The sequence below is a fragment of the Triturus cristatus genome, chromosome 10 (genome assembly GCF_964204655.1).
Source record: "Triturus cristatus chromosome 10, aTriCri1.1, whole genome shotgun sequence".
Lineage (NCBI taxonomy): Eukaryota > Metazoa > Chordata > Amphibia > Caudata > Salamandridae > Triturus > Triturus cristatus.
The window spans coordinates 894,674,800-894,697,250 of record NC_140593.1 but is presented as its reverse complement, the minus strand read 5'-3'; the positions used below and the strand labels follow the sequence as shown (position 1 = coordinate 894,697,250).

General features: G+C 49.2%; 1 protein-coding gene across 8 annotated transcripts in view; it reads left to right on the top strand.

Annotated features, from left to right (window-relative positions):
• Nucleotides 1–206: 206 nt before the first annotated feature.
• Nucleotides 207–22,451, top strand: part of CSPG5 (chondroitin sulfate proteoglycan 5) — a 243,428-nt gene continuing 221,183 nt past the window's right edge. For 3 of the 8 annotated variants that reach the window (XM_085628633.1, XM_085628631.1, XM_085628632.1), the window contains exons 1-2: nt 209–571; nt 12,771–14,433. In XM_085628633.1, the coding sequence (XP_085484759.1) occupies nt 472–571; nt 12,771–14,433 (1,763 nt within the window). In that variant the 5' untranslated portion in view covers nt 209–471. Of the gene's footprint in view, nt 572–12,770; nt 14,434–22,451 lie in introns of all 8 variants that reach the window. The other 5 variants (XM_085628627.1, XM_085628626.1, XM_085628625.1 and 2 more) reach the window with 5 other exon arrangements.

Here is a 22,451-nt window from a genome sequence, read left to right as displayed (position 1 = left end):
ACCTCTCCCTCTCCATGTGTCCTTCCCCCCCCAACCAGTCCCTATCATCCTTGCCCCCACAATGTCCACGTCTCTCCCTTTTCTTCGCCTCTTTCCTTTGCTTGCTATCTTTCCAGCCCTCCGATGTCTCTCTCCCGCTCTCGCGCCGCTTCACCTCCATCTACAGTTTTTTCGTGCCCCCCTCCTCCTTCCTCTTCAGCGCTCTCCTCCTCCCTTCATCTCTCCTCCCGCCTCCACCCCCCTCGCCCCCACCGTTCGCTCCTCCCGGCTCAGCAGCGTTATCCCAGCCCTCCCCACTCTCAGGCTCTGCAGCCCGGGGATGGGGCACCGGCAGCGGGCAGGCGGCAGCGGGCATTAAGGAGCAGAGAGAGCCCGAACCCGCAGCGCGGATTGCCGGGGTGCAGCCCCCCTGTCCCGGACATGCTGGGGGTCTGAGCAGAGCCCGGACACGCGGAGGGGGCCCATGCCAGGATGGGGCGGGCAGTGCGGATCTGCAGGTGCCCCCCGCACCCCTTGGTGCTGGCAGCAGCTCTCGCCCTCATCACCCTGCCGGCGAGCCGAGCGGAGACAGGTGGGTGAGCGATCCGGAGCAGGGGGGTGGCATGATGCCAGAAAGGGATTTATGGCGGAGGTGGAGGGGTTCCCGGGGATGGAGGGGGTCCTCAAGTGTGCAGTATGGTTATGAAAAAAGATCTGGACCTGGTGGGGGGGGGGGGGGGGGGGCACAATGGCGGGAAGTGGAGGCTGAACCAGGAGTGGAGGTCGTCGGGAGGCAACGGGTGCAGGTACCTAACTGAGGGAAGGGGTCCGGGCCTAGCGCAGGGGGCGTGGGCAGGCCAGGTGGCAGCAGCTCTGTGCAGGTCTGGGGAGGAGGAGGGTACACATTTCAGGTCGGTGCGGAGCTGCGGGTCGGAGCAGGCGATGACATGGGTGCAGGGTGCTTTGAAGCAGAGGGTCTGCGCGGGGCTGCAGGCGCACCCAGGGCACAGAAAGACGATTGTCACCGTGTTTAAATCAAATATGGTCCACGCAGAGATGCAGATCGACGTAAGACATACCTGCACGGATCAGCACTGTCACATGCAGGGTATACTACGCAAGCCCATATGCGCATGCACCAAGCATATGTATGCATTTATTTGATACAATACAATATACTTCGACCTCTCGCTACGGGTATGGCGCGCTATGAAAATGCATTCAGTTTCTGACTGACCTATAGGGCAATTGGGCTGGTCTGACAGGTCAGTGTGTGCGCCAGTTTTTTTTGCTGTTGATCGGTCAGTTTTATGGTCTGGTGAGCCGGTGTTTACTATTCATTTCCCTGATATTGCCAAAATATTGCCTGCAACAAGCATAAACGCCCGCACTCTCCCCTACCTTGCAAACACCAACCCAGCTGTTTACAAGTTCAAAACTGCCCTGATTTGCAAAGGTGGGCCATTTTCTAAGCCATATGGTTCACTAATTGGGGACACTTTTAGTTTAACGCCCGGGGCCTGTTTTCTGTTTCAGCCCGACCCTAAATGCATTTATAGTACAATTCGGTACCCATGGATGTCATTTAGGGGTCGCAGCTGCCACCCCTGGCCTGCTCACTGCAACCCCTGGCACCTTTGCGACCCTGGTCTCTGAAGTGGCAAAATCAGATCCAAGAAGACAGGGGCGGCTTCGCCCTCCTTGTTTATAGCTCATTTTAATTACACTAACAGTGAATAATTTTATATTATTCACTATTAGTGTAATAAAAACTGGAGCATCAGCTAAATAAAATGTTTTAAATTGTATGTTGTGTGCCTGCTTGTGGGTGAGTGTTTTTGTGCAAGAGAGGGAGTATTTATGTGCAAGCTTGTGTGTGTATGTGTGAAAGTGGCAGTCAGTGATAGAGGTGGCACTAAACAAGATTAATTGTCAGTGAGTTCAAGTGAGAATGATGGAGTGAGGGTAAGAGGGAGTGCAAAAGACACAGAAATGATAGACGGAATGCAGAACAAATCAAAACATTCACCCCCCTCAAGAGATATGGGTTAAATCCATCATTCGTTTGCTCACCATGCCACCCCAGTTTAGACCCAGCCATATCCAAATTAGTCTTGACCCTGTGCCTCATGGGAACAGTCCAGCCTGAACTGCCAAGCCAGGTCTTCCCTGGACCAGAAACAAGCATCCTAGGACCGGTTACAGGGTTTCACCCCTCATCAGCCAGGATATCTTGGATCCAGTGGCACAGTGAGCCCGGGACCCACGTCTGGGCATACCCGGTGCACTTAAGGCGAGAAAAGTGAGTGCAAGTCAGTGAGAGTGAGTAGTTGTGAATTAATCAGTGTAAGAATGAGTGACAGTGTGTGAGGTTATGTAAGATTGAGTGCAAGAGAGTGAGAATGAATCAGTGCAAGTGGTGACAATGGCTGAGTGAGTAGGTAAGAAGTTGAGAATGAGTGTGAGTTAGTGAATGTAAATTTGCATTAATGAGAATGTGAAATGCTTGCGAGTCTGCTTTGGGCCCTTGCAGAATACTGGTGTTGGCATACTGGGGGCAATTATTAACAGACAGGGACTTGGCATCCTAGATAAAATACTTGAAATATTGGACATCCATGGCAAAAGGCTGGCACAGACACGCTGGAGATGATTCTTGGTATGGTATGGTGAAGTGACATCCATTTCAGTGCCACACATCAACACTTATATACACGAGCCACATAGAATCCCATATACAAGTGTCGCACTTACATACCCATATATGTCTACACAACACAGATGCCCATGTACACATGCAACATAAACTCCAAAATACATGCCCCTCCTATATACCCATATGAACACTACACATTGACACTCATTGGTGTGCACATGTGTACCACACATAGATACCTGTATATACATGCTGGTGCACCCCTACTGCAAATATCAGAGTGCTGTAGACATTCATCTTTACATGTAGCATCTATGGGCATCCATATATGGTATCAGCATTTACATAATGCTTAATAGCCCTGTCGGGGCACTGAAGCGCTCTGCACTTGGGGTAGCAAGGTAGTTCATACACATCCATATTTCACTCCTGCTGTGGATACCTCTGCTCTGCACATTGGCACCCATGTATATGTATCACACACCGACACCCATATATACGTGGGGCACACATAGCCGCCATGTGCTCATGCACAAGAATTTGAGCATGTACTACACACACACACTCCTATGTGTGAGTGCGCATAATATGTATGTGCATAGCAAAAATATCTATTAAGACATGAAATATATGTAGTGCACCCATTTCCACTGTTTAGTATTACTATATAGACAAAACACTTGTGTAATCAAATCACCATTTCTTTACAGTAAATTGTTAACGAGGCTGTCAGACACACATATATATATATATATATATATATATATATATATATATATATATATATATATATATACATATATATACATATATATATATATAGAAAGAGAGAGAGAGAGAAGCATGCATATATACATGTCGTGTGAATTCATAAACACACTAGCATCTGCAGTTCTATAGGCACAGACAGTGAGGCTCTATATATATATATATATATATATATATATATATATATATATATATAGAGAGAGAGAGAGAGAGAGAGAGACAGCATGTGAGAGAGACATATATATATATATATAGAGAGAGAGGGAGAGAAAGATGGGGACATATATGTATATATATATAGAGAGAGAGGGGGGGAGAGAGAGAGGCATCCATACATACATGTCGTGTGAATTCATAAACACGCTGGCATCTGCAGTTCTATAGGCACAGACAGCGAGGCTATATATATATAGATATATATATATATATACATATATGTATATATATATATATTTATAGAGAGAGGGGGAGAGAGAGAGAGCCATCCATACATACATGTCGTGTGAATTCATAAACACGCTCGCATCTGCAGTTGTGTAGGCACAGACAGCGAGGCAGGGAGTGGGCGGATGCATTTAATAAAGAAAAGATGTCTTGATCCGATGGGCTGTGTGGAATAAAAGCCTATGGTGCTCGTCACGTGATTGAGCCTTGTGCCAGTGAATAATGCATGCCTCCTCTGCCTGCAGATGCGGGCCCTCTGCGCTGCTCCCCTTTTCTTCTGCGTCTACAATGGGTGAATAGCTTCCCCCTTTTCTAACTCTGAGCCCCCCACCGCTTTACTCTAAACGCACCCCCACCCTCCCTCCGTGCAGATGGCTGCCTTGGGTAAGGGATCGTGGCCAGATTAAAGTCAGTCCCTCAGAGTGCTTACACTGCCTTGGAGATGTCATTCATTTTTGGGTCCTAAGTGTGCCTTAGAAGAAACCAAACACCGTCTGAGGCCTGGGTCATGGGGGACAAGGTCCTGCAGCTTAGCCCACTGAGGTATACTCTGTATCTGGGCTCTTCCGTGAATACCTCGCACCTAGGCAAGTGTGTGATATTTCTACAGCACAAACCTATTCAAAAGACAGCGGAGCGAAATACAGGGTCAAACGCAAGCACACAGCCAACAAGTGATAGGAGAGGTAGCATAGTTGTGGATGGTAAGCAGATTGTTATGTAGTGTTATATAGAGAGGCGTGTCTTCAACTCTTTCCTAAATTGTAACTCCTCCCACAAATACTCTCCAAATAGGCTCATCCAGAGATACCCAGCGGCCCCAGGAAACCCAAAAGACTGGGATCCTCCCAGGCCTACCCTGCACCTCAGTTTGTCCCAGCATACCCTGCACCTGGGCTCCTCTCAGGGGCACCTTGCAGGGTGGCCGCCTCTCAGGCATACTGGCACCTGGGCTCCTCTCAGGGGCACCTTGCAGGGTGCCCGCCTCTCAGGCATACCCTGCACCTGGGCTCCTCTCAGGGGCACCTTGCAGGGTGGCCTCCTTTCAGGCATACCCTGCACCTGGGCTCCTCTCGGGCACCTTGAAGGGTGGCCTCCTCTCAGGCATACTGGCACCTGGGCTCCTCTCGGGCACCTTGAAGGGTGGCCTCCTCTCAGGCATACTGGCACCTGGGCTCCTCTCAGGGGCACCTTACAGGGTGGCCTCCTCTCAGGCATACCCTGCACCTGGGCTCCTCTCAGGGGCACCTTGAAGGGTGGCCTCCTCTCAGGCATACTGGCACCTGGGCTCCTCTCAGAGGCACCTTGGAGGGTGGCCTCCTCTCAGGCTTACCCTGCACCTGGGCTCCTCTCAGGGGCACCTTGAAGGGTGGGCTCCTCTCAGGCATACCCTGCACCTGGGCTCCTCTCAGGGGCACCTTGAAGGGTGGGCTCCTCTCAGGCATACCCAGCACCTGGGCTCCTCTCAAGGGCACCTTGAAGGGTGGGCTCCTCTCAGGCATACCCTGCACCTGGGCTCCTCACAGGGGCACCTTGAAGGGTGGGCTCCTCCCAGGCATACCCTGCACCTGGGCTCCTCTCAGAGGCACCTTGGAGGGTGGCCTCCTCTCAGGCATACTGGCACCTGGGTTCCTCTCAGGGGCACCTTGCAGGGTGGCCTCCTCTCAGGCATACCCTGCACCTGGGCTCCTCTCAGGGGCACCTAGAAGGGTGGCCTCCTCTCAGGCATACTGGCACCTGGGCTCCTCTCAGGGGCACCTTGCAGGGTGGCCTCCTCTCAGGCATACCCTGCACCTGGGCTCCTCTCAGGGGCACCTTGAAGGGTGGGCTCCTCTCAGGCATACCCTTCACCTGGGCTCCTCACAGGGGCACCTTGAAGGATGGGCTCCTCTCAGGCATACCCTGCACCTGGGCTCCTCTCAGAGGCACCTTGGAGGGTGGCCTCCTCTCAGGCATACCCTGCACCTGGGCTCCTCTCTCAGGGCCACCTTGAAGGGTGGGCTCCTCTCAGGCATACCCTGCACCTGGGCTCCTCTCAGAGGCACCTTGAAGGGTGGCCTCCTCTCAGGCATACCTTGCACCTGGGCTCCTCTCTCAGGGGCACCTTGAAGGGTGGCCTCCTCTCACGCATAACTGGCACCTGGGCTCTTCTCAGAGGCACCTTGAAGGGTGGGCTCCTCTCAGGCATACCCTGCACCTGGGCTCCTCTCAGGGGCACCTTGAAGGGTGGCCTCCTCTCAGGCATACCCTGCACCTGGGCTCTTCTCAGAGGCACCTTGGAGGGTGGCCTCCTCTCAGGCTTACCCTGCACCTGGGCTCCTCTCAGGGGCACCTTGAAGGGTGGGCTCCTCTCAGGCATACCCTGCACCTGGGCTCCTCTCAGGGGCTCCTTGAAGGCTGGGCTCCCCCCAGGCATAACCTGCACCTGGGTTTGTCCCAGGATACCCGGCACCCGGGCATGTCGCAGTACACCCTGAAGGCTGGGCTCCTCCCAGATCTACCCTGTACCTGGGTTCGTCCCAGGATAACCTGCACCTGGGCTCGTTGTGGGACACCCTGAAGGCTGGGCTCCTCCCAGATCTACCCTGTACCTGGGTTCGTCCCAGGATAACCTGCACCTGGGCTCCTCCCAAGGACACCCTGAAGGCTGGGCTCCTCCCAGGCATAACCTGCACCTGGGGTTGTCCCAGGATACCCTGCACCTGGGCTCGTTGTGGGACACCCTGAAGGCTGGGCTCCTCCCAGATCTACCCTGTACCTGGGTTCGTCCCAGGATAACCTGCACCTGGGCTCCTCCCAAGGACACCCTGAAGGCTGGGCTCCTCCCAGGCATAACCTGCACATGGGGTTGTCCCAGGATACCCGGCACCCGGGCATGTCGCAGTACACCCTGAAGGCTGGGCTCCTCCCAGGCCTACCCTGTACCTGGGTTCATCCCAGTTACCCTGCACCTGGGCTTCTCCCACGATACCGTGTACCTCGGTTCGTCCCAGGATGCCCTTCACCTGGGCTCGTCCCGGGACACCCTGGAGGCTGGGCTCCTCTCAGGCATACCCGGCACCCTTCAGACTCAGCTTCTACTTGGATATCGTGCTCCTGGACTCTCCCTCAGACAGCCTAGCTGTAACCCGTTCTCCTCCACAGGTACATTGCGGACTGGGCTGCTTCTATGGATGAATTACACCCTGTAACACTTTGCACACACTACAGTCTGGACTACTCATTGGATACCCTTACTTGCCTGCTGTGTGCTTCGGTACCTCATCAGGGGTATGGAGCAGTGTGTATATGTGACTACAATACTGCACCCTGCAGCCTCAGGTCCGCTATGGATACTGTCGAGTTTGGGCTCCCCTCTGGCACACTGTACAGTCTTGTCTGCTTCCAGGGTTACCATGCAGGCTGAGCTCCTAGAGAGATACCCCACAGTCCGATCTCCTCATTGGACAGCCAACAGCTTGGCGTTGTCTCGGGACCCCCCGCAGTCAGTGTTTCTTCCCAGGAATACCCTGTTGTCTGGGCCACTCCTTGAATACTGTGCTGTCTGGGCCCCTCTTTAGAAAACATCCAGCCGGGCCTCTTCTATAGATGCCTGGTTACTAAACTCCTACAGTGGAACCCTACAGTATAGGGTCATCCCAAGAAAAACACAGGCTGGGCTACTCCATGGAGCCTCTTCTGTTTTATACACCTTGCACTTACAGTTCCTCTCTTGGCCAACAGCAGTCTGGGTCTTATCCTGGGAACACCATGCAGTGTGGGTTCCTCCCAGGTTTTCCCTCTAATCTGGGTTTTTCCATAGGGACCGTGTGTCTGTTCTCCTCCCAGGTTTTCCCTGTAATCTAGGCTCTTCCATAGGGATCGTGTGTCTGTTCTCCTCCCAGGTTTTCCCTGTAATCTGGGCTCTTCCATAGGAACCGTGTGTCTGTTCTCCTATCAGGTTTTCCCCGTAATCTGGGCTCTTCCATAGGGACCGCATGTCTGTTCTCCCATGTTTTCCCAGTAATCTGGGCTCTCCCATAGGGACCATGTGTGTGTTCTCCTCCCAGGTTTTCCCTGTAATCTGGGCTCTTCCATAGGGACCGTGTGTCTGTTCTCCTAGATTTTTCCTGTAATCTGGGCTCTTCCATAGGGACCGTGTGTCTGTTCTCCTCCCAGGTTTTCCCTGTAATCTTGGCTCTCCCATAGGAACCTTATGTCTTTCCTCTTCCCAGGGATACCCTGCAGTTTTGGACTCTCCTCTGATACTGTAGGCCTTGTTGTTTGGGTCCTGGGACAGTCAGTGGTTAATGGGTATCATTCAATGCCACCATTCTCATTCACCCCAACTGACTCTGCCAGGGCACTGGGGTCGAGCAGCCAAGACTGGTTCCAGGAGGGGAGCTCGTAAGAAACTCAGTGTCTGTATGGCACAGTAAATAACATTCAACAACATCATTGTCCAGACAATGACTTTTGTAACAGATGAGGAAAAGGTTCAGCTCAAAAAGATGATAAACAAAAAAATGGAAGGTGCTAGCACCTTCTGGGGCCACGATTGACCACAAACACTATTATAGGCCGTTAGCTCTAGATGCTATATTCCTGCTAACATGGACTCTATGGTCAGTGTTGTACTGCGAGCCTCGGTTAGGGGAGAACTGGTCTGGAAGACCTGGACTCTCTAATTATTAGCAGGAACTGAAATCTCACAGAAGGGTCTGAAAATTAGGCAAAACTGATGCAGGCAATTGGAATCCAACCTGGGTCTGGACCAATCTTGGGTACCCTTCTGATACCAAGGGTTGAAGTGCAGGTGCCCCTCCAAAATACAGGCCATGGCAAGAAGACAAAGATTTGCCCCCACAAAACTAAATCCCAAAAAGCCACCGCAAAAACTACAACTGAGACACCATTCAACGAAGACTCTACTGCTCCCAGTGTTTTGACTGATGTCCTGGAGCCGTCCTACAGAAAGTAGCCTGGGTGTAACAGTGGTTTGCGGGTCCCTTTTTGCACCCAGGGCACTGTGGTATTAGAGAAGAGGCCATCGTTCCTTGTATGGCCCCTTCTATAATATGGGTTGTGCCAGTGTGTGGACCCATGCAGATAAGGACGCACTGTCCCTGTGTGCCTGGACCTCATTACAGACGTGGGTCCAGAAGGAACTAAGCTGTCAGGAGGCACACTGACGGTGCACCACAGTGAGGGGGTGCCCCACATTCCCTCCTATGGAGGGGGTAAGTGCATTTTTGCACTGTACCTACCAGCTGGGGGAGAGGGGGTGGTCTTTTCCCCTCTCCAAGCAGAAACTGGTCAGTCTCCAGTGAAAGACACAGCTAGGGTTTCAAACTACAGCTCTGTCTTTCACTAACGCGTCGCCCTCAGCACAGGCGTGAACTGTTGAGAGTTTGCACCTGCACTGAGGACAGTCCATTTGTTTGTGTAACTGGGTGTACATTGCCCTGGCCTGCACCAGGTGCTTTAGGATAGACAGCGTGCCCGATGCATATTGTGGGCCTTGTATCCCGTCACCAGTGTCTGTTTACAGACATAGTCCAACATTTCTAGCTGCTGGTGTCCAACTACTAGCATAAGAACAGTGAGCCAGCAGTAAAAAGAGTTGGTCATGCGACACTGCTGTCTATTAGAGGCCTGAATCTTGGAAAGCCGCCATGGGCAGTGCATTTACGGAAGACACTGGTAGAACCGGTATCAATCTGGACCTGGTTCTTGAAGGCTAGGTCTGGCCGTGACGGGATCTTCTAGCCCTTATGTTCTTTGAACCCTGAGGCTAGAAAGGCCGTTACTATAATTCCAGAGTCGGGGATCACAATAGGAGCGCACACCAGGTCTGCTAAGAGCAGCTGCCCCTGGATCCATCAGGGGAAGAAGGGATCATATGCAGGCACTCGATAGCTGGGCGCAGGATGGGATGCGGAGAGTGCAGGCTTGTCTTTCTCGATTTCAGAAACTAACAGAGCTGGTCTTCAAAGGAGGTGATGTTCTTCTGACAACCTCACAGCTTCAGGGCATTCTCGTCCTCAAGCAGCTGGTCAGCTGGGCATGCGCTGGCCTTGCAGAGATAAAATCGCTCCCCCCTGCAGTCCAGTCCAGCTGCTAGGCACCGTGTGCTGTGTACCCTTGTCTTGGAGCCCTCTATGTCCTTGCAAGCTCTGTCCAGCCCTGCCCCTGCCCATGCTGTGCAACCCCGTCTTTAGTCCTGGCAGGCAGGTCTGAGGTCAGCTTCCTGAGGAGTGTCTTGATTTAGACACCTGCGCCCCCAGCTTTGCCCAATGGCCAGGCTTCTAAATTGTAAATCCTACTGTTGTCTTGATCAAGGGGAGGGGTCCAAGGGAGTCTGGTCAACCAAAGGTAGCCAAATAATGACTTTTTTCAATATATTTCTCATGTTGTTGATAAGGAATCTTGCTTCTTCCTCACTCAAGAGTCAGACTCCTGAATCTTTCCAGTTCACAAGCTTATCCCAGTACACTTCAGTTCTGTGTTTTGGTGGGTTCTCTCTTATCTGATGGGTTCAATTGTTGATACGCCTCCTTCATATATCCTGCTTTGGACTGGATAACAATGTTTCCACCTTCATCGACCTCTTTTATTATTATACTGGCACCGTTTCTCAATTCTTCTAGCTTTATGGTGGAATTCCCCATTATGCCAACAATATATCTTCTCCCCAGGGTGGATAAGATGGCAAAGGAGCCACCAGGGAGGTCCACTGTTTCTAGCATTGGGGCCCTCTTTGAGAAAACATCCCAATCTCTACATTTATTTTCGGCACCGAAAGTAAGACAACTAAAATCATTTTTACAGGACACAAAAGATATTTTATTCCATTTATATACCATCCCCTGCCAGAAAGGATACCAAAGGATTCCCACGAAAGGCACCTCTCAGTCTCTGCTCCTGTTTCATCATGAACTTGGGTTAAAGTCACGCAAATACTTTTTGAGAAAAGATATCTTTGCTAAAATGGATCATGCGCACGTGCTAATTGAAATGATCAGGATAATATTGATTAATAACTATTTCTCTTTGGCAATGGGATGTCTCAGCAAATACCACAATAAGTTCCCGTAAACATATAAAGTTAAAGAAATGTGAGAATTAATAAGTTAGAGCTTCTCTGGGAGGCGGGCCAGGGCAGCAAGAGCTGAGCCCGAGGGCCTAATCCTAAACATTCATTGCTATAGTGCAAAGGTTACATCACTTTTTGGTGTACCATAGGGGAGGGGCTTCTGAAGCATCATACACTTTACCTACACTGCTCACACTATGGGTCTATGCAATGAGACTGTACTCAGGTTGCCCTTAACTGTTTGTTTTTGTAGCTAAAGCTTGCAAAAGAGGGGATTTGTAGAAAGCGTTTAGGCAGGTACCCATTGTTGGGGGGGGGGGGGGGAGGCAGAACATCCTCTTGAGACCCTCCTCTTGTAAATCACAGCCCCCCCACACACACAGCAATGCAATAAACCGCATATCAGACCCCGCACATCTGTATGCATATGATTTATATCATTGCACTAAGCAGCAGCAGTGCTGAAAATAATTTGCTTCAAAAATCCACACCGAAAACGTGTAAGTCCTCCATTTTGAAATATGGGCAGGGAATCAAAGGTGTACTGCAGAGTGAAGATTTTACAGTAAATAGAGGGTGACATTGTATGTCATTTAAATACAGAATAAGATGAAATTATAGCGAAATCCTCCCTCTAAGGGGCATAGCTCTCATTAGTGCAGCATGTGCAGTTACACCGGGACCAACACAGCCACCAATTAAGTCTGAACGCTACTACCCAACTGCGGGGATCAGCTGACCTATTTTCATAGCTTGCAGTAAAGCCACTGGCTGCTGGCAACTTCTCACTCAGAAAGGGGATCCCAAAACCTATAAAATGCAGAAGTGTCCAGCTCCCCCGCGCCCAAATATCAAAGAAAGAGGGCCCATTCTCAAACCCGGAAGCGTTGCCCCATCACTGCCAGTGGCCTCCCTACCTCTTAGGTGATTTTGCTCAAAGCCCTTCTGTGTGATTGGCTTCTGACATCACTGGCAAAATCAGAGGCCGTAATTACAAGCATTACACAACAGCCCGCTGCATTACCAATATTAGAGCGCGCGACTGATTGCAATTTACTGATTGCACGAGGCGTCGCCTGTTCAAACGGCTGTCGGCCATGTTCAAATCTGCCGTGGCACTGTGGCAGCGACCGGTTGCTTCAGGTTTGAGCCTCGCGCCTCCCGTCTGGATGCAGAAATGATCTCCAAAGGGGGCTCACTGACCTGGTCAGGTCTACGAAGCGCTATGTAAATGACACGCACCACCTATCTTCTTACTGGAAAATCCAGAAAGTGCTAATGGCGCCAAAAGCTGTCAGAAAGCGCTATTTAAATATAATGCATGCATTTATTTGGATAAAACCGAGCTGGACAACAGCTACCTGCACTCCAGGGCACGTGAACGAATTACTGATGGGTGGATGACTATCCGCAAGTGCATGACTGAGTAGGAATGATTATCGATAGTATGTCACATGATAAGATAAGTGGAAGCATAACTAAGTGGGCATCAGGGCACGGAGGTTGGAAAACAAACGCGCCCACTATGATCCCTGGCAACGCTGCTGTTCTGTTCAGCACTGTCTGAGAACAAATGTTATGTCGAGGTTTGGGCGCGTGTTATGTTACATTTTTATATAATGTTATGTGTGTTTCTGAAGGATCCTTTATCCAATCCAAAGAGTCCCTTGGCACTAACCAACTAATTACAAAAAACAGGGATACATACGTCCAAAAGAAAATTAGTAGAAATAATAATAAAACAAAAGCCATTGTTGGTATTTATTTAAACATGTTGATTTTGCAAAAATGAAGTCTCAAGTACTCTGTATAGTTAACTTTATTCTCTACTTTTTCCTTTCTATTCAGCAGCGCCCGAATGGAAGTCACAGACCGCCGATGCCACGGATGCCAATGATGCCAGGTGGGAGGGACATGTCTGGTTGAGCGATTTGGGTACGGAGGCCCCACAGAGCGCCGAGGCCTTCCAGAGAAGCCTTCTGTCCAAGAGCCTTTCTGACCCGGAACCCGGACAGGATGGTGCACAAGAGGCCGGCAATTGGTCCGTGGCCCAAGGACTGGGGAAGTCTGCCCCCGGGGGCGCGGAGCTGCAGCCTGGGGCACCCGCTGACCTTTCTGCGTCTGGCACGGATGCCACCACTCTTGCCACCCGCAGTGCCAAGACCTCCCTCCTCGAAGGGAACACCCCAGGGTACCATTCTGCTGAGATGCAAAAGGACAGCAGTGAGCCGCCCGTCTGCTCCTCATGCACCGGAGACGGAACCGTGTCTGCGGCGAACGAACAGACTCAGTGGGGGCTGGAAGGTTCGAGAAGTGTAACTACTCCCCCGTGGGCCGCCGGTGGCGAGGCCTTTGTCCCAGCTTTAAGCAACTCAAGGAAAGTGGCAAGGGACGCCGAGGACTCCGAGGAGGCCGGCAGCGGAGGCCCATATGCCAGCCTGCCAGAAAGTGTCCTCACCTACCCAGACCACCATGGGATGGAGCAGGATTTGGGGGGCGCCAGTGAGGGCACTACCTCTCCCACATACCAGAGTGCCAACCCTGGGGACAAAGGCCCTGAGACGGCACAGGTGGGGGTAGGCATCAGCCCAGATTCTGCAGAGACTGACCTGCTGCTAGGGGTCTACAGAGATGGCGACCTTTCACCTCCAACCCCAAGTGGCCAATCTCCTGGAGATAGTATCCAAACAGCTCCAGAAACAGACGTTGACTTTGATTCCAAGGAAGCAGAACAGCCTCCAGACTTGTGGGCGGAGACCACCATGAAGTCTCGGGGGCAAGGGGCCAAGGCGAACATGGATCTTGCCTTTCTCGACAAAGAAGAGCATTTGGTGACAACATCTCCTCCGAAGACCCTCAAATCCCCCGAACCTCCATCTGACCAGCCTGCTCCTGACATAATCGACATCGATTATTATGACCTCTTTGACATAGATGGCCAAGGTGGGCCGGACGACTTCCGTAGACCTCCCATCCCAGGTGTCGACTCCACCAAGAAGTTGCATGATAGGAAGCCCTCCTGGTCCCTGTCGGAGCTGTACGATGACTTCACGCCTTTTGACGAATCCGACTTCTACCCAACCACATCATTCTATGCTGATGGCGATGAAGAAGGTGCCAACCAGGATGAGGACGATGAAGATGACATTGAGGAGGGAGATGATGGAGACGAAGAGGAAGCCACAGCTCGAGGACTAGAGGATGAGAACAGTGCCAAACCATTGACATTTACTCCTAAGATGCCAACCATGACAAAGGAAGAGAAACCCACAGACAGGCAGCACGTGCCACAGCAAACGTTCATCTTGTCCGGGGTGGATGGGAACCCCAAATCACTGCCCGATACAAACAAGGACCTGACCCAGATGATAGCTGGCGACAATGGCACAGAGTGCAGGACGGGCTACGTGAGGTTCAACAATTCGTGCAAATCTGTCTGTGATATGTTCCCTATGTACTGCTACAACAGCGGCCAGTGCTACCTCGTAGAGAACATTGGAGCATTCTGCAGGTGAGTGACATACTCAAGAGAGGGCTACATGCCCGTATCTCTGGATCTTTCTATCGATACATGTGTAAAAAGGCACTCGCACTTAGTCCCATTCTCCATATCATTCACAATCAGTGTGTTGTGTGTGTGTGTTTGTACATGCACTCTTACTTATGAGACCTATACTGTAGGATCTTCTTTCAATGGCTGGACACGATACATGTCTGTGGAGCTAAGAGGCCGTGTAATCTCTATTTTCTGTTGTCTCTTTCTTATTTTTGCTTCCTCACATCTTAAAAGGTCCTCGATTATCGATGTTTATCTCAGCCTTTATCAATAGCTCTACCAGATCTGCTCCAAGTACCTCACCCCATGCGTTTCTTCTGCTTGTTCACCTATTTGTCAGGCAGTTAGACGTAAAAACTACAGAAAGGAAAGAGGGTCTTGCCACGGGCATCTTGATTTCTAAGGCCGAAGATAGGAAGGACAGAACCAGGATCACCACAGGACAAGCCAGGATTATTATTTTTTTGGGGTGGGGGTCTGCCTTTTACTCCCTTTCCTCCCTCTTTAGGATTAACCGTGCTTTGAGGTTTAGGGTACCAGCAGTTGGTTCCCTCTTCTTCGGGATTCACTACACTTTGCGATTTAGGTTGCACACAGGTGGATCCTCCTCCCTCTGGATTGATCACATCTTGTGATCTGGCCTGTCTGAACCTTGAACCTCCTTTATTAGATAAACCGACCTTGGGGGCCTGCAATTGGCTCTTTCTTACTCGGATTAATCAAACCTTGTGTTTAACTCTGCCTCCTGCTTGTACCCCCCACAAACATGGCGTTCACTCTTTCTTTGTCATTCACTTTCACCCCTCGCAGTTTAGGAGACTGCAATTTTTCAAACCCGTACTATGGAATGTTATGAAAGTCAAAGCCTTGAAGAGTAACCTTGTCTCCCTGTTGCCCTTCTTCCTCAGGACATTTTCCTGGAGGCCTATGGTGGGTGAGCAGGATTGCTGGCCACCGCTACCTCATGCATCTTTCCTCTGAACTGACACCTTATGGGGTCTGGGAAGGAGGTAGACTGAACTGGAAATCTCGCCTCAAATCATACATCCTCACTTCACCGGTCTGATCAGATTGTGTGGCCCTGGGCAAACCCTTTACTTCACTTCATCTCATTTTCCTTAAATGCCAAATTTGGGGGCACCTAGAAGGGATTCAGTTCAGTCATGTATGTCTTCATACACTATAATGCTGCACCATTCACTATATTGTTGACCATTCACATAGTTAACATCACAAACAACATTATCTCTTGACACCTCCATGGCCACAACAGTAGTGCATTCAGTAAGTGTTGAATCTTTTAAAAAGTGTTATGTTTAAAATAATGAATTTTAATAACTGTCACTCAAAGTGGTAATGCAATCCGACACATACGAATGTAAAGATATTAGGAACTTTTTCAGATTTTAAAGAGTAATATTTGTTTTAATGGCATCTTCTCTGTGATTGTTTCTGATTTCCCTGCTCGTGGAAACAGCTCGCGCTCTGGCTCAACCAGTGCCGGATTACACCCAGTGGAGGCCTTTGGGCAGTTGAAATTTCGGGGCCAACCTCGATACATTGTTTCTATCTTTGGAAACAATTTAAGAAAGCTTGATTGTAATTTTCTTTCAAGATAAAATTTATATTATTTGGATTTGCTGTCGCGGGGCCCCTAAAAGGAGCGGGGCCCATAGGCCGGGGCCTACTTTACCTATTTGGTAATCCAGAACTAGACTCAACGCTAGCTTGCCTGGAGGCGAGTTACAGGCAGCAGTTGGCTATGCTTTTGCTAACATCAGCACTCCCCTCGTTACCCTTAGTCTTCAGCATGGTGGAGGCTGTAGCGGGAGAGAGCGTAAATAGAGCGTTTATGTCTCCTGTCCTTCCTGTATATTCAGCATGTTGCCTTTCTTCTAACCTGCGGGAGCAAGTAGTAAGCTGTTGAGGGGTGCAGAGTCAAAGTGTGTATGGTGGAAATTCCGCTACCCCTGGCATTGATGAACTTTTAAGCAAAGGTTGGTCGCACACTGCTCGTCACACCAGCAAGTTGCCCCAAGGGACTGTGGTAGTTCCACATTGATGAACTTTTGTCTATGCTGGCTTCCCATTACCAATTCATTTTGTGGCTCTCCCATTGCTGGTTTGGTATTACTGATGCATTTTATGATTCTCCCATATGTGGCTGGACGCTACCAATTAGTTTTCTTTTAGTTGTTGTCTATTTATATTTCCGATATGTGTGGTCACAGTATATTGTCAGAGTGCAAGTTCCTTCTCTTGAATATGCCCATCGCCAAGTCAGTAAAATGCTGCAATAGTTCCAGTCTTGAGATGAGAGAAATTACTTTTTAAATCCTAACTTAGAATGTACTTTGAAGAATTAACTAATCATCACCTCTCTCAACAATTTGTGGATGGCATAGTTTCATGAGCCCTAGAGTGGAATAATATATACTGCAGGACTGTAGGGACTGATGGTGACACAAGATGAAACTCCAAACATTTCCATTGTGATCCACATTATGGTGCTGTAATTGACTATTCACCCTTGGCCACTAGGAGTGCTTCAAGACAGCTTCAACGTGATGCAGCTTTGGTGCTCAATGTATACAGATACGCATGCAGAGACCTAAGGTTTTTCCATAAAAGTCCACCGCAGGGGTTTTCAAATGACAAGTTTGCCTAAAAGTAAGGCTTCCTAGACTTGATTCCACCTAGCGCCTCTTTCTTCCACCCCTCTACATTATCTTCCACCCCTCTACATTATCATCCTCTATCCCGCTCTAGTAGGTTCGTTTTCAACTCTGCTTTCTTGCTTTATGGCTGTTTTCATATCATTTTCTTCCTCTTTCATTCACCCTTTCTTCCTCTCTCTTTTGCCTTGCTCTGGATCAAAGCCTGATGATAGAAAATTAGTCTTGGTCCCAAAAATGAGTGCTGTTGCCCACCATCTGCAACCACCAGCAACGATTAATCACTAGGCTACTTTTTGTAACTTCTGAGCAGCAGTGCTTAATTTGTAAAACAAAATAAGTGCCATGGCCCTGGTCAAGAGGCCACTGCAGCTTGCATCACACATTGCCCCTGCCAGAGCTGCCAGTGACAGTAATAATACAACTACTAATCATCACACTCCTACAAGTGTGACAATTCAGGCAATGCCAGGTCTCTGAAGCCATAAGAATGGCTTGGGCAACAGGTATTAGTCATTTTTAACCTAGTTTGAATTAATGCACAGCTGTTGTTGTGCTGTTCTCTAAATTAGACAGTCTGCGCCACCATGTGACAGACTGTAATAAGTGCTAGTGTAGACAAATAGGTGCCGGTGCTGAGCTCCCGAAAACACCGGCTCAAACTAAGCACTGCCGAGCAGACTACTGGATTTATTCTGCACAAGATAGCTTCATAACGTCTAACCTTTTACAGGTCTTAAGATTTCTTTATTAATTGATTTACCCCTTTAAAAGAGGACACAGTATTCACCAATTCACATTAAACATTGAATTGTTAAACACTGCTATAGATCAACCATAAAAAATCTGTAAATTCTATAGCAGATTGTGACATCCCCTGGCTTCAAAACACTGCTACAGTTTGTTTGATTCTACTCGATAGCTCACAGCTTTCGTCTATGCCCACGTGTTTTAAAGATTTGGCCCTGATAGGTGTGGATTGGAGCGACTGAGTTCTGGCTTTTCTTCTTTCCATCTGGGCTTAGCTTTTTCTTGAATCATTTCTCCTTGATTTTGATTACTTCTCCCTCTGCATCTTAAGCTTTTTTTATTCTGGGGTTCCTTTCGCCTCTACTGGTAAGGGGAGCTGGAAATTGTGAAATTGAATTTGTGAGTTGTGGGACCTAATGAATTTTGGTGTTTTTCTCTGGGATGGTATTCTCACCTGCTCCAAATATAAGATTTGGGGCTTATATACGCAGTCTGATATGCAGTGTCTGATTCATGGATTTTGGTGGCACAGACTGGATCTCGATATGCTCCTTGTCAGAACTGGTCCAGGGGTCTTGGAGTACTCATGAGCTACTTTGCCTTCTGAGATGATTGGGTGGGTTATCATGATCATCCTGATGCTGCCCAGTGGGGACACTGATAACTGCACATCATGAACACCCAATCAGAACTTCACCCTCATAGCTAGGTGTGCGGTCAGATTCTTACTCTGGGAGGTAGAGAGGTTCAACAATTCACAATATTATTAAAAACTGATGGTCCGGTGAGGGCTCTTACTTTAAAAAGAGAAGATGCTTTGGCCTACCAATACGCAATACAACAGAAGGAGATCCTGCGGAATGCGAAAGTTCAACGGCATGGTAATTTTAATAACTATGAACAAAATCTAATGAGCATGGTAAACCTAGACAGGTGCTGGCTCTACGAGGGTTCGTGAGTGGATTCATTTCTAGTCAGTAGTCCAGGGGTTCATTTCTGAGTACTTCCATGGTTGCACTGATTACTGAAATACTCTAGTGTAAGTTCAGTGGCTCCTGAATCCAGTGCATGTGCTCGGCGAGAGCTTGTTGACCCGGGTGTGATGCAGCAGAGCTTCAGTTCTGGAGCTTCTGTCGTTGTTTGAGGTTGTAGTGCCACAGATGAGTGTCACGGTTCTTGCTCTCTGCATCTCAGGCCTAAACAAACCTCCTGCTTAAACAAGACTCATGGTCATCCACAGATCCTTGGAGAAAGGTGACACGGGGGTCACAGGGGGACTACAGATGTCCTATAAGCCCGCACTGTAGGAGTCTCGAGTGCACATCGATTGGATCGAGGAGTCAGTCACTTGTCACACTTGTTTATGCCAGGGGTACAGTTTAGCCCACAGTAACAAATGAGTGATTGCGGTTTACTTTTCTTTGGTGCACCACACCTTGGGGCCATATTGGGACACAGGCAGTTGAAAAGTGTATACGTGCAATCGGGGCTTTTCGCAGCCCCTGGCATCAACCTTACTGAACTCTCCCACGCAAGGGAGGAGGGCCAAGGAAGACTCAGGGCCCAGTGGGAAGTGGACGGGACATACACCAAGCAGCAGGGCTCACCACAGCCTTCTTGGAACTACATTCTCCCCCTTCACAAGAGGTGCAGTTCTCTATTCAATAGTTATGCTCAGCCCTATCCTCTGGACAGCTTGTCCACCAGGCTTCTTCTCTGGGCAGACTCCTCTTAAAGAAACCCCTTCAGCAATCCAAACTCAGCAGGCAAGGCAGTTTCACAGCACTTCCAGCAGAGCTTTACAGAATCCTTCAGGTAGGATGTCCCTTCTCATCACTGGGAAACTGGCTAACAAAGACATCAGCCCTAGATCGCAGAAGATTCTGTAACACTCTGGGATGTCACTTACATTGGTCGATGAGAATTCCTGAAACCCTTAATTGGGAGTTCAATCCATCAATCCTAGTCTTGCAACTTGAGCTTGTATATTGCATTGGAATAGCCCTGGCACTGGAACAAGGTGGTTTTCCCACTTTTTGTATCTATTCTCAGACATGTCAGCCACACTCTATCTTCAGGAGATGGTAGCCAAAAGGGGGTAAGGCTGGAAGTCTCTGCTGGCAGCACAATGGCACTGGCGCAATAGGAAAGAAGCCCCAACACCTATCAAGGAAACACAATGGCAGGCCCTGTCAAAAGGCTAAACCTGCAAGTCTAAAGGGGCCTGTGTCTTCAGATTCCCCACAGTCTCTACCGCTCTGTTGGGGATAACATTGGAAAGGACAAAAGGGTAACATATATCAAAAGTATATCTCTGCAGAGTTAGTGACCGCTGTCTCCATGCCTCCCACACCTCGACGTTTGACTCTTCAAACACTTTTAGGAATGCAAGCAGTACACAATGTTAATAGGGCAGGCGACCCCCAACATCTCTTTTGTACACCACGTTTTTGGTGGAAATCCAACATGGATTCCACTGAACTCGTAATCTATCATAACCTACACTTCCTCTTTCATACCATGCATACCAGTTCTATATACATGTGTCTTATCCAGGATGCTACAATGTAGTGAAGGACCTGGTTACGTAAAACTGGGGTGAACTTTTGTTCCAGCAAGGCCAGTAGGACACTTGCCCTTCCACAGGCTATAGATAAAAAAGGCCTACCCTGCCATTATCTAATTAACACGCTTCCGCCACTCCTAGTCTCATGCAATCTGGCATGCTGATGATAGTCACATTGGGAAGTGAGGGCATGCATGCTACTCCCCACCAGATCACAGAGCCCCGCTGTAGGTCATAAGGCCAGAACTAAAAGTAACCCTCAGTGAACACACATGATGGCTGTGTTCACTAAAGCTTAGAAATAGGCTTACCACAAGTCAGAGAACCTCTCTTGGGTAAATAAATTCGGTAGGGGTGCAAGCTCACAATAATATGGAGAACTCAATGTCCCAACAATCATGCTGCAGTTTGATGTCATCCTATTGATTCCAGTATATTGTTTTCTTGTAGTCTATTTTCAGCTCAGTCTCTCATATCGTGACGCTCCTGGGCAACATGGAACTCAGAGAGTCTTTGCTACATGATGTCCTGTTAACCTCATTTCAGGAACACGGCTTACAGTAGACATCACCTCTTTCGATGCCTTTAAGTGGTTGAGTCTATGTAGGGCTTGATTTGGGAAACAAAGTGCTGGGGGCCCAGAGGTTTTCGTAGGAGACCTGGCTGTGGTGCCAGGGTTATCAACTGCCAACACTGCCTAACCTTGGTATTGGTGAAAACTGGGGCTGGCTAATAACAAGGCAACCTAATGTTGATTCCACCACATGCTTTTTTCCTTCCACAGGGAGTTGCAGGGGCACTTCCGGTCTCGTGTCCACATTGTTCCAGGTCCTTTTCCATCCATGCCTTTTCTTTTTGTCCTTGTTTTCTTGAACTTTTTTCTCCTTCTTTCATGCTTTTTGCCTTTTCTGTGTAGCTCTGGATCAAAGGAAAAATTAATCCCAGTCCCCAAAAACGAGTGATGGTGACCCCCACCATCAATCAGTAGCACAAATGAAGCACTGATTCTAAGACAGAAGTTGCTATGATAGATGTAGGTGCGAGTAACCCCTCAAACGCCGGTATTTGTATCTGTATTACGTGTGGCTGATTCCTATTTGTAGCGGTCAAAGAAGTGACCCTGCTTGACCGTCTCTCCTTTTCTTCTCCTTTTTTCCCTTCTCTCTTCCTTCAAGACCCCTTTCCTCCGTTTATATTAAGTTCCTTTCTTCTCTTCATTCTTTCCGTTCCTCTCTGGTTTCACTCTCGCTCATAAACCAGATGTGTGTGCCTCCTGCGCACGTGATCCCAAGATGGCCGCACGAGGGGTGCGGGGAGCGCACGCACAGGAAGGTTCGCTGTCTGCAGACATTATTTCGGTTTTTGGAAAACTGGAGCGAGATTTCCTTTCTCATCGGAAACACAAAAGCCGTGTGCTGGCCTCGAGCCACAGCACTCTGCAGTGATGAGGAAAACAGGCCCAGCATTGTTCGCCCTGTGCAGCGAAGGGAAGTTTCTGCACACCTCCAAATGGAAAGAAGGCCTGTGTCTGGGCCAGGGCCTGCAGCCTTCATGCGTGTTACACTGAAAGCAAGCACTGACAAAGGCAATAGGACAGGCTCTATGTTAGAAATGTGCAAACTGATCACAACCCCCCCCCCCCCCCAACTTTTCAGATGTGGAAAATATCATGAAGTTGTTAACCGTTTATTCTCGCCACTTTGGCAAACAAGCATTGGCATAGCCAATAGGTCTCGCCTTTGGGACCTTATAAGTGTTTAGCCATGCAACACTTGATGTTGTTGCACCAAGGGTATTGTACTGGATAACTAAACATTAATGAGGTCCCAAAGGGGAGACCTATTGGCTATGCCAATGCTTTTTTTTTTTTTTTTAAAGGACAAGCAGTGCTATCAGGCTCCGGCTGCCACTCAGTCCACCGCATCTCACGTAGACGCTGCAGCCATCTTTGAGAGAGGTAGAGAGAGGTAGAGAGAGAGGTA